This window comes from Malus sylvestris, chromosome 10 (assembly GCF_916048215.2).
Source record: "Malus sylvestris chromosome 10, drMalSylv7.2, whole genome shotgun sequence".
Classification (NCBI taxonomy): domain Eukaryota; kingdom Viridiplantae; phylum Streptophyta; class Magnoliopsida; order Rosales; family Rosaceae; genus Malus; species Malus sylvestris.
In genome coordinates, this window is record NC_062269.1 from 37,379,131 (window position 1) to 37,391,954 (window position 12,824).

The 12,824-nt window shown below is 36.8% G+C and overlaps 1 protein-coding gene across 4 annotated transcripts; it reads right to left on the reverse strand.

The window, feature by feature from the left end:
* Positions 1 to 438: 438 nt before the first annotated feature.
* LOC126584819 (uncharacterized) lies at positions 439 to 6,751 on the reverse strand. Of its 4 annotated transcripts, none has more exons than XM_050249173.1 (9): positions 6,660 to 6,751; positions 5,834 to 5,896; positions 4,898 to 5,027; positions 4,600 to 4,802; positions 3,982 to 4,109; positions 3,643 to 3,754; positions 2,788 to 3,303; positions 1,255 to 1,592; positions 439 to 945 (listed from the first exon to the last, which is right to left on the reverse strand). In XM_050249173.1, the coding sequence occupies exons 4-9, from the start codon at positions 4,763 to 4,765 to the stop codon at positions 787 to 789; spliced, it is 1,419 nt and encodes a 472-aa protein (XP_050105130.1). In that variant the 5' UTR covers positions 4,766 to 4,802; positions 4,898 to 5,027; positions 5,834 to 5,896; positions 6,660 to 6,751; the 3' UTR covers positions 439 to 786. The 4 variants fall into 4 exon arrangements, with proteins under 4 accessions (XP_050105130.1, XP_050105131.1, XP_050105132.1 ...); XM_050249174.1 differs by lacking the exon at positions 6,660 to 6,751 and adding an exon at positions 6,246 to 6,532; XM_050249175.1 differs by lacking the exon at positions 4,898 to 5,027.
* Positions 6,752 to 12,824: the final 6,073 nt, after the last annotated feature.

Here is a 12,824-nt window from a genome sequence, read left to right on the forward strand (position 1 = left end):
CATTTCCATTTTCGTTCCCAGTATAATTGTTTATGAACTGTAAGAATTTATTTACTAGATATGCAGTATCACAGGCTCAACCTGAGTTTTTACAGTAATTATTACTTCCTTGACTATCATTTGAATTTTCAAATTCAAATTACTCAAAAATGACATTAGAATTCAGCGTTTGAATATCCTTGATAGTAGAGATTTATGAGGATGGCAATAAGATAGTTAAGGACAAATAGGCAACTTAAAATTGTATGATAAGGACAAATAGGCATTCCTTACCGTTACCTTGAAACAAAAACTAACAAACTATTCTGCAGTGTTGTCAGCTGAAAGGAAGAAAACAAGGAAACAAGATCGAAGAGCTGACAGCCAACAAGGAGAAGAAGATTTAATTGCATAACTAAATCTCACGAGATCAAGTGAAAATAAAGTGGAGCATCCCAGTTAAAGAACAAGATTGTATAGATAATTTCCCATGTGTACACCCTGATAAGCAAAACAACTTAAAACTGTACAACAAGGATAAATAAGACTTTCCCTACAATTACCTTTGAACAAAAATCAGACAACCCATTCCACAGTGTTGTCAGCTGAAACGCAGAAAATAAGGGAACAAGAACCAAGAGCACACTAACAAAAGGTAAAGTAAGACTTTACTAGATAGCTATTTATCTCATGCGGTTAAAAGAAAAAAGAACGAGGAGCATCTAAATTAGAGGCCAATATTTGCTAAAAAAATATGAGAGAGGCAAGAAGCTTCTATATTCAAGCAAATGAGAAGGCAAGTGACTCTTATTCCATGTTACCGAATCTCTTGGCAATTATAGGACGAACATCATCAGCATTAACCAGGGTCTCTAAGAAGGGAAGTAACGAAATCAAAGCACTATCGGACGGATCATCAAACCAACTCTTTATTGGAATTCCATTGTTAACTTGCAAGCGGAAAACCTGAAATGGTCAAAAGAGAATAAAGGTAAAACAATCAGTTTATCCGGTAATAACAATGTTCATTCTTCCAACTTTTTCTCTCTCCTCTATTTTGCCTACTTACATATTTTGGTACGACTAGGGTTTTTTTCATCAGTAATAAGACCAGTTTCAAAAACATAAAGAATACTGTTTCGTCATAAGTTTTTATCTAGGCCAAAAAAAAAAATTAATAATAGAGAACAGCTAATAGAGTGGAAATGCAAGAAACAAGGCGGATGAAAAAAATAAGTAAAGTCCAAGCAATTAACACAAAAACCCGGGATATACCTGTGGAGTATTATCAATTATGGCAACTTTTGCAAGATCAACACCCAAAACTGTCAAATCTTTGGTGTAACTGCCATCCGAGAAAATGCACGATTCACGATAAACTCGGCGAGATATAAACTTTGCATATGGATCCAATACATCAAGAAGTTGCGCTGCATATATGCTTTGGCTGGCAGTAAAAATAACGACTTCAAACATTTCTGCAACTCTCTCCAAGAAAATTTGGAGGTAAGGCCTCCGTTTCACATATACCGTGTGCTCCTTCATGTTGAAAAAGACGGTAAATGTGAAGTCTGCGTCATCTCGATGGTCCAATGTAGAATGAACCAGTGTTTCTGCATGTATAATACCAACATTACTTTTCAGCAACCTATCAACAACATATTTCTCAAATGAATCTCTAAAAATTCACATTGAGATTAAACTGAAAAATCTCTAAGTAGAAGATTGGATCTGCGGAACACTAACTGATCTAACCATGTCAAGGGCATAAAATTGGTACGGTGGTCTGTAATTGTATCCTATCATTTAAACCGTATTTGGAAATAGTATTTCTGAATGATTAAATATTTTCCCACGAGATCAGACAAAAGTTAACCAAACAGAGAAACGAAAAAGGGAAACTAACATTCTTAGAGGCTTGGTGTACTGTATTCTAAGCCTGAATTTTGAATACACACACTTACATATATACATATGAATGCATTAATGTGGCCATGAAGGGGCAAACACACAGTCACATATACACATGTGGGCTTGTTCACGTGCAAGGTATAAACTGAAAGAAGAGATTTGCTTGCTAGACAAATGCCAGATTGTATATGTGGTCTCTGTCAGCACATATAGCCAATATTATACCAATCCAACCACAGGTGCGATATAAGCACTATAAATGGCATTTACAACTTGTCAACACATTTGAGACAAAAATTAACTAAACTGGGTCATCATTATGAGCACACGCACACAGAACTAGAAATATATATAATATTAACATTATATATGTTATCAAGAGATAAGGTTTTCTTGCACGCCTATGTGTAAAGAGAAAGTGAATGGGAGCTGCCAAAACTTCAAACTAAACAGTTGATAGAACCCTATATGTTGCAGACCGTAAATAGGTAACACAAAATTTTGCAGAATTTCAGTAGTAATGCTGCTATCTCGTTTTTATAATTTTCAACATTACGGGTTTCAATGTTGGCGTGTAGACCTTTTGTTAATATACTTTTTTCATGTAGAGCTCAGGACGGGTTTCTCTACCAGTAGCGTAGATCAAAGGATTTGATGAACTTGTTGAGGGAACTAATGATTCAATATATATTCACTAAGAAATTTAAAGAATATTTGTCATTTAAGATAACATTAACAAGTAAAATTTCCAAAATTAGTGATAAAAATGGACCAACTGGTCTAAAAAATATGCCACATGTAACATTAAATGATCTTAATAATATGTCAGGGGTAACATTAAATGATGACAAGATGGCACATAACCATATGAAAACACATACGTATAGCATTGCTTACCATCCAAATCAAGCACAAGTGTTACAGACTTTCTTTTTGAAGCTTCCTCGGGCAAAATGTTGGGTTGATAGTTTGATACCACATCTGATAATTCTGGTAAGTTTTTGATAAACAACTGTGGATCAAAGGACTCTGCCTGATCTGAGTCGGAAGAGTTGACAACCGTTTCCTGGTTGCAGGGGCTTATCTGACCAATTCCCAAATACATTCCAGCACAATTTGTATCTACCATGGCTTCTTCACATGATTTGTCATCATTAGTATAAAAATTACTGCTTCTGATTGTGTCTTCTAGGAAAGGCAATACCATGTATTGCTCAGACACATCAAAAAACATATTTGTTTCAGCATATTTGTAGTCTGGAAAGTAATTCATTTCACTAATATCATCATGAAATGCATTCTCATCGAAGGGTAAGCTTGAAATGATCATATCAGAAATATAGAAATCTGATACATCGCAATTTCGATTATTACATGAACTTCCGTTATCATCACTGTCACCAGTTCCTAACCCTGAAAAGGCAGGAAAAGATTAGCATACTAGATATTTGTCAGAGAACACATAACATTACTTAAATGACAAGGAAGATTAGATTATTTATTCAAAGCACACTGACCACCTAAAAGTGGTTGAATTTTGCTGAAATAACCTATATATACTGAATAAAGTTCGAGGATATATTTCCACGTGGTTCAGGGCTAACATATACCTATCCTATTTGTTCCTTTTTTAATTGTAAAAAAATAACAGAGAAGGGGTTGTCTTTCCAACTTTGGCTGGGGTGTCAATGGAAAAACGAAAAATACTCAGTAGATTCTCTACGTATTCAATCAACTGAGTCTAAGGCATACCTGCATCAATGTCAGCATTTGGTTCACTATTTTGTTTGCCGTTGACTTCACCGGACTCCAAAGCAGGAGAGAAAATCGTCTCTAAGTTTGATGGGCAGGCGTGAAAGGAGTCCTGAAATTAATAAATAGCCGTTGGTATACAAGCTTACAAGAAATTCTAAGGCCCATAAGGTGCAATTCTAGAAAACCTTGAGCAAGAAGACAAAGATAAGGAATAATGAATTTTCATTTGCAGGGTAACTGGAACATCATGAAATGAAACACAATACACCGAAGGACATCCCATAATGACAAACTGAAAAAATGGTACCCACAACACTATAACTTCGAAATACTTACCATTCTTTTGGTGGAAGAATCACATGACTGCTGCTGAATTTGACCAGTTTGTTCACCCAGAAATTCCTGATGTTCAGTTGCTTCATCACTTCCAATTTCTATAGTAGAAACTTGTGTGCTTGAAGAAACTATGAGAATAATAAGAAGCTCTAATATTAATAATTAAGCAAAAACTTAAGATGCATAGTGCATGGATTGTATCAATGTCCATTGTATGCTCAGTGAGAATCATAAGAAGTGTTTGAATATAAGCATTTTACACAATCTTTAAAAGTCTCAAATTACAAAAATAGAAAGCCAGAGAGCTCAAATGCATCGAGACTTGGGAGCAGCCTCTCCATAAATGGGGGTAAGGCTAGCCGACATTCACCTCTCCCAGACCCTGCGTAAAGCGGGAGCCTTGTGCACTGGGTACGACCTTTTTTTAGACTTTGCTTAGCAGTGCAACCTAGTATCATATTTTACAATATTACCCACAAAAACTTGCATGTAATATTGAAATCTGGATAGTCAATATTAGATAGCTTGATCACGTAAATACAAAGATACATGATGGAGTATTTACTCTAATGCTATATGATAGATCAAACGTCAACATCTTTCTGTTCAGTTTCTTACCCTCCTGACAATTTTTACAAGTGTCAAAATCTTCTGTATGTTCAGATTTCCTAGCATGAACACATGCTTTCTTGGAAATCACACTTGACCTTTGACATACACGAAGACAATTTTTTTCTCGTAAACATCCTGTGCTTGATTGAGCCTTCATTTTGAAAGATGGCATTTGAACTGTACTTGTGATGTGCACCACAATCTTGACTCTGTCAGGAAAAAAAAAATCAAGATAAGAATATAGTAAATGATACCAATCTCCATAACAATAGGAACCATGCAGTACAGAAATTAAGCAACATACAGTTTGTAGTGGGATCAACGTATCTCTGTCTGGGTATCTAATCAAAGATTCATAGTAGTGATGATTAGCAATCTAAACTCCAAGTCTTCTGAAGTCTTAAAAAAACTGTACCAAACTGTCGCTCATGTATCTGTTCAGGAAGGAAAAAAATTAAGGAAAACTAATGAAAAGGGCTTGAAAACTTTGAGTTTTAACGATAAGGACAAAATAAAGGGTAAAGTGAATAGTACCAGGATTGACTTTTTAGTGTAAAAATGTGGTTTTTCGTTACAGTGAACAGTACCGTGGGCTTTTCGTTAAAACTCCCAAAAATTTAAGGCTCATCAGCACGCAAATAAAACTTGCACACCAATGAGCTACAAATGATAATCAGCAAGTAGGAAAAGCAACATTTCACCTAGGAAATTGGGATATGAGTTGATTAATTACCAAAGTTATCTTTCCCACAACAATCAGTAACCATGTAAAAGAATATGGTAATTAACTGCTGATTCTCTTACATCATATGCTGAGCCATCCATTCAAAGCACAGTATTCAATAAATCCACATCCAAAATTGAACTTTTAAAAGAAGATGCTGCAGTTTTCAATACAACCATATATAGTTTGTTTCTCCTGTGTGACGACAACAACGTAAGACACCTTTTAACGTCAGGGATGACTTTGATGGATACCATCCAGTCAACATGATCAAACAGCTGCAAGATGTGCATTCACTACATCCAGCATTTAAACATCCACGTGTTTAAACTCCCTTTTCTCATCCGGAAAAGAGAAAAACTTCCCTTCTTTCCAAATATAAATTCACAAAGATACTTTTCATCTCAACTTCAAGAAATGAAACCTAATTAAGTCAACACAATGAGGTATCCTAAACAAGTAAAATAACCAAACAAGCAAGGCTATGAACAAGGCTATTCAAATTCCCTTACTAACCAGAAAGCTTTCATGCCATGCTCCAGCCGCCACGACACTGCCACAGCCTCCTTAGCAACCCCACTGTTCCAATAAGCATAGAAAAGTCAAAATTATTGTGATTGCATATTTATGATTATGAGTTCTATGAAATGACTAGGGTGTCCAAACATGATATATGGGAATCAAGAACAGAAGAATCCATCCAAAATGGAATTTGACCTCAAAATTTACAATACCATCTCGTCGGAATCTAATCAAACTCAAACGCCGAATCCAAACTATATTAAAAATGCAGAATTTCTTCTTCAAAAACCTTATTTCGTGGGAAAAAAAAGAGTACGAAATTCAAAACTGAAAATTAAAGCACAAACACACACGCATACAAACATCGAAAAATGATTAAGAAACCTAAAAAGAACATACTCATTACCCCAAAAAGGCACAAAATCGAAAGCCCCTAATTTGAAAGTCCGAAATGTCCAAGTAAAACCTCAAGATTTGAAGTCAACCAAACCAGTTGACTCATTACCAAAAGTTCTAAATTCTAAAACCCCATTGACCAAACAAGTCTTCTCAAATCGTATAAGCATTTCCTCCAAGGAAGAACAATCAAAACCCACAAACGAACTTAAAACCCTAAACACGAAGCTCCAATGGCAGTTGCACCCAGTTGAATTACCAAATTCACACACTTTAAAAAAAAAAAGCAATTGAATTCAAGCAACAGGAACTGTAGTTAGCTAAATTAAACTAAATTAATAATAATAATTTTAATAATAATTATACTGAATAGTAGAAACGAAAAGGTGAAAAATTGAAGAGGAAAATAGATAAAAAGAAATACCTGGAGAAAGCTGACCCTCTCTCTCTCTCTCTCCTCCTCTTTAAGACTCTGTTCTTCTCTCTCTTAACGGTCAGACAGAGGTATTATGTCAGCTTCACTGGGATCACACGGACGGCTCTGATGGGATCTTCGCTAAATAATTGTGGCCAATAGGAGCGTGCCACGTAATCTGTGGAGCCAGCTCACTATGACGCGTTGACACGTGCATTTTTACGGAAACAGAGAGAGCTGTGTTGGGTGCTTGGTCTAAAGAGAGAGAATCCTAGCCCGATCATGAAAATCCCAGAGATTCTCACATCCGTTTATTGTACATTGTGCGTTTAGTTTTCGTTAAGTACCGTTTATATTCAATTTTAAATAAAAAAATTTATAATGATTTCTGACCGTACGATGTATGATTGACGGATATAGTTTGAGGATCTTCAAAATTCTCACAAAGAATCCGACAAGAATCCTCACTCCTTGGCAAAGACCCCTATGGTAACCCTCTTTTTGGCTCCTATGGTAAAAAAAAAAGAAGGCGAAAGTTGTTATTTAGTGCTTCAGTCTAGTAGTATTTTTCTTTATTTGTAACTGAGATGTTGTAGGTTTGATTTTCGCCAAAAATGAACTTGAACCACATTATTGATCGTCCATTGTGAGACTAAACTCACCCACTCCCCTTTAATGTAAACAATATCGTTTGTTAAAAATAAATAAATAAAGATGAAATGCTGACTATCTTATCAATTGGAATTATAATATAAATTTTAGGTATTATTATTTTGGGAATTTATTTAGATATACTAGAACTCATTTATTTGATGAGATGAAGAAAGTTTTAGGACCCGAACAGTTTGTAATAACTTATTGAATTAATTTTGGTTGATCTACCCCTTATGTTACCCAAAAAAAGGTCAAAAGCAAGGGAAAAATAATAATTCGCTTGATAAAATTCTTTTTCTTTTTAATGATTTTAACATTTTATGTGTGACTAGGTATCGTAAAATATTCAATTTAAAGTGTAATAGGGTTAAGAGGAGTGCTAAATTGTCGGCTTTTTTCCTAGGGTAACTCTTATTTATGCATTTTTGTGGGTTTAAAATCACATTGATAAAAAAAATAAACATTATATGATACGTGAGCATTGTCATGATGTATATGATACGTGAGCGCAGTCATATGACATGAGAAGAGTAGCTACAAATTACAATGGCTTCCACCATTCCATACACAAACCTCAACAATCATTATCCAAATCATAAGAGCACTTATTTCTTCTGAGCACGAGAACTAAGAGATCTGAACTTAAAAAGAGAAATACCATTATATATAGGGAAATGTTATTAGCACTCCAAAAATCTCATTCTATATTCCTCACAAGTGTATTTTTCTTCAAAATATAGAAAGTTTGGAGTGTAGAATGAGATTTTTGGAATGTCAATAACAATTCCCTATATATATACTAAGAACAAGTTATTTATAAGTATTTATTTGCAAAGCACATCTTTTAAGTAGTGTCACCTAATCGTCAAATGCAACAAACAACAATAGTTAGGTTTTATTTCATTAAGTGAGGTTAATTGTACAAATTTTAGAACATCAACACTCTCAATTTTGTGTTAAGTTTTATGTGTAGCTTCAAATACTGTATATCTTTTTATCGTTAAATACTTCAATATTTAATATTATTTCTACATATATGCAACTGACAATAGCACCCTTCAATAAAGATCTTTCTTGCCAACTAGCTAATATCGCGTGTTCTTGGAGTTAGATTTCTGCGGTTGTGAAGCATATGGTCTGGCCACATGTTGATATTGCTTTTCAAATCACGTCATTGTCCATTTGATTGGATTTAACGTACGAAGGCTTGATTATTTGTTCCTAAACCACTTATCAAATCATAAAGTATACCGTATTTAATTCAAGACTGAGAATTTTTTTAAAGAGTAATATTAGGTAATTTAAATTTTTAAATCAAATTCGCTAGTCATGTAATGTATCATCAATTGAAAATTAGCATTTGCTTACACATTTTGTGTGCATGAACATATTTTTTTTAGAAAATGAGAGGGAGAGAGAAAGAGAGAACGTGGGGGGAGTGGAAGGTTTTTTTTATTTTATTTTAATTGAAGGTATTTAAACATCACTTGTAGGTGAGACTTTAATAAAAAACAGTAAAATTTGGACCTGTGGAATTACATTATTGCCCATCATTTTTTTTTTTGCATGATAGAAGACTAATTTGTCTTTTCACCATCTTTTGATTGACAAAGAGGGTTTCATTAATTAGTAAAGATAAATACACTAATTAATATTTAAATAATAATTCAATTACAACAATTACGTTATTCCTATCTTAACCTTAAAAAATAGGAAAAACTAATGAAAATGACTTGAAAACTTTGAGTTTTAACGAAAATGACAAAATAAAATGTAAAGTGAATAGTACTATGATTAACTTTTTAATATAAAAATATGATTTTTCTTTAGAGTGGACAGTAACGTGAGTTTTTTTTTTGTTAAAATTCCCTAAAAAATAAGACTTAATTTGCAACATAAGTGAAAGTACTAGTTTTTTTTTTTTTAGTGGAAACACACTTCATTGAAACAAGACAGGATCAACAAAGCAGCAGCATGAGAGCCTACAAGAGGCTAACAACAGAGGCAGAGCCTGAGCAGGAAACAACAGTGCGAGGCTTACAAATAATATGACACTTCCACCTTGTGAAAGTGTCACCCCAGCACCGAAAAAACAAAAGAGAATTAATGTGGACGGGGGAGGCCGTCATTGTTTAGGACGAATACCAACGAAGACGGGGGTCGAACAACCCAAACATAATCACTCATCTCCGACGAATTATGCAACGCCAAAACGTGCGCTGCTTCATTAGCTGATCTCGAAATCCAAGACCAACGACAACTCTGAAAAGAACTCCCCAACAATCTAATCCTCTCCAATGTAGGGGAAGCCTCCCAGTTGTCAACAACAGAACTAGAAAGACAAGAAATGACTTCTAACGAGTCCGATTCGAAAATGACCTTCTGAAAACCAAGCTTCAACCCTAACATGCACACATGAAACAAGGCAAGGGCTTCCGCAGCGATGGCAGAGGGAGCACAAATAGGGTAGCGCGCAGCTGCTACAAATCTTCCTTCAACAGCATGTACCACCACCCCAGCGAAACCTCGTTAAGTGACCATCGACCAGCTAGCATCCACATTTATCTTAAAACAAGGATCAGACAGAGCACACCTAGAGGCAACCCGAGGAGCCGAAGCAAAACTCGTCACTCCACACGGCTCCACGCCAGAATTAGCCTTCAAAAAAGAACTAAGGGCAGCTGAAATTTTTAGAAGAACTGAAACCAGGTTCAATGGAACCTTATTAAACACAAAATCACAACAAGCTTTCCAAATGAACAAACAAGTGAAAGCAATTTAAGATTGGACCCAATTTCTGCTTGAAGTCGATCCAAACGTTGGCGAAAATACATCCTTGCACCACTCACCCCACGAAGAAATAGCTTCACCATCCACTTTGTAAGAGAGCGCGCCGCCAAACCAGATAGGGCGAACCCAAGTACAAAGGAGGAAGATGTGCTCAAGAGATTCATCCTGGCACAAACAGATATGACACACAGGGGAAGGGCCATATTTATGGTGATAGAGAGTAACACGGGTGGGAAGCCCACCGTGAACCGAGATCCAAATAAAGTGCCGGATCTTATGATGCACCCCTAGCTTTCATAAATGTTTCCAAAAAATAGAAGGGAGTTGATTAATTAAAGTAGGGCTAAACCCCCTCTCGTCCACAGCACTGCTTAGTAACCAATTGTACCCCGACTTAACCGAGTAGATACCCTTCTTGTTCAGAGCCCACACAAGTCTATCCTTACTACTTAAAACACCAATGAGAGTAGCCTCAATAGCCCTTTGATCTGCTTCAGAGAGAAAAGCTTGCAAAAAACCAATATCCCAACAACCTGATATCGGGCATATTAGCTAAGAAACTCTGAGATTTGGCGATACACTCTGTTGTCCCATAGGCTTCGTGTGTCCCGAAGGAATCGAGGGTAGCCACCTATCACTCCAAACCTTAACATCTTGCCCTCCCATTATTTGCTAATGGGAACCCTTATGAAGCAAATCTCTAATTGAGAGAAGACTAGCTTATGCCCACGAAGCTCGACCTCATTTTCTAGCCTCCAAAAAAGAACAGTGAGGGAAATAGTGAGCTTTGATCACATGAGCCCATAGAGAATTTGGTTCAATTACCAATCTCCAACATTGCTTCATTAGTAAAGCTTTATTGAATTCTTGAAAATTCCGGAAGCCCAAGCCACCCCGAGACTTTGGAAGCCCAATAATAGACTTATGAACCCAATGAGTTTTTCGAACCCTATCCTTGCTCCCCCACCAAAAATTCGTAACCAGAGAATCTAGTTCCTGACATACAATGGCCGGAAACTTAAAAATATTCATTGGGTAGGCAGGAATGGCTTGGACCACAGCTTTAATTAGAACTTATTTCCCCGCTTGAGACAAAGAATTCTGTTTCCAACCTTGGAGCTTCTCCATCACGCGCCCCTTTACATAGGTTAAACCTCTTCTTTTTTTAACGCCCCCATATAGCCGGGACACCCAGATAAGCACCCGGGTTATCAACCACCTTCATACCAAGGATATTGCCCAAAAGAGTGGAGTAGTCAACATGTACATTTGCGCCAAAGAAAACACTCGACTTATTAAGGTTCACTTTTTGACCCGAAACCTCACAATACAATTCAAGGAGTTGGATAATATTGCGGCAATTCTTCTCATTTGCTCTCAGAAATATAAGAGTATCACCCTATTATGATCCTCCGTAAATCACTACAAAAACCCATTCTTTCCATAACCGCATCAAGAAAATCCCACTCCACCCTATCATAGGCCTTTTCCATATCAAGCTTTATGCCCATCTCGAACTTACCTTTAGCTTTTCTACCTTTCAGGAAGTGGAAAAGTTCATAGGAAATCCCAATACTGTCCTGAATTTGCCGACCTGCCACAAAAGCATTTTGAGTCGGGGAGATCAGATCTGGAAGAGTCACCTTCATCCTATTTGCAAGAACTTTTGATAAGATTTTGTAAGAATAGTTGCAGAGACTAATGGGCCTAAACTGAGTGACCGTTTCCGGATTTGGTACCTTAGGGACAAGCACGATATGGGTGGAATTCAGGGAGCCCGGGTTAAGCGGCTCCTGTAGAAGCACCCAGATTATTTTGTTAACACTTTCCTTAACAACCTCCTAAAACTGTTGATAGAAGATTCCTTGAAAACCATCCGGACCCGGGGCTTTCAACCCCCCCATTTGCATAACCGCTGTCTTAATCTCTTCATCCGAAGCCGGCTCAACTAGCATCAGATTCATCTCCAAAGAGATTGTGGGATTAATACATTCCAGAAGCGATCCTCATTCCCGTGGCCCGTCGGACTTAAAAAGCTTAGTAAAATGATTAACCACCAACTCACATAACCGGTTTGGATGCTCCACCCATCGCCCATGTTCATCCTTCAGTTTAAGAATTTTATTTCTTCGACATTTTTGCAGTGTGGATTGATGGAATAATTTGGTATTTGCATCCCCATCCCTTAACCAACGAACTCTAGACCTCTACTGCCAAAAGCTTTCCTCCTGGGCTCGCAAATCATCAATCAGCCTAGACTTCTCTTGAATTTCCTCAAAGTTCGAGCTCCAATCCTTTTGAAGATTGTCAAGTTGATCCATAAGCATATCAATTTGCTGCAATCTCCCCTTGAATTTTCGATTACTCCATCTAGATAAGTTAGATTGGCAATCTCTGATCTTTTTCACCCACTGCCTTAGAGCACCCTCATTCAAGTTACGAGCCCAACACTTATGCACCAAATCCTGACACTCTTCATCTTTTGCCCAAAAAGCCTCAAACCAAAAGAGCTTTCTACCTTATACTCCATCCGGAACAGGCATAACAATGATCGGGCAGTGGTCAGACGCCATAATTATACCATGCATAACCAAAGAATTGGACCATATGTCCTGCCAAAGGCCATTTATAAGGGCCCTGTCCAACTACTCTTCAACCTACTCACCATTTCGGCTGCCTCTCTATGTGAAAGCCGGACCATTAAAGCCCAAGTCAAACAATTTCGAAGAG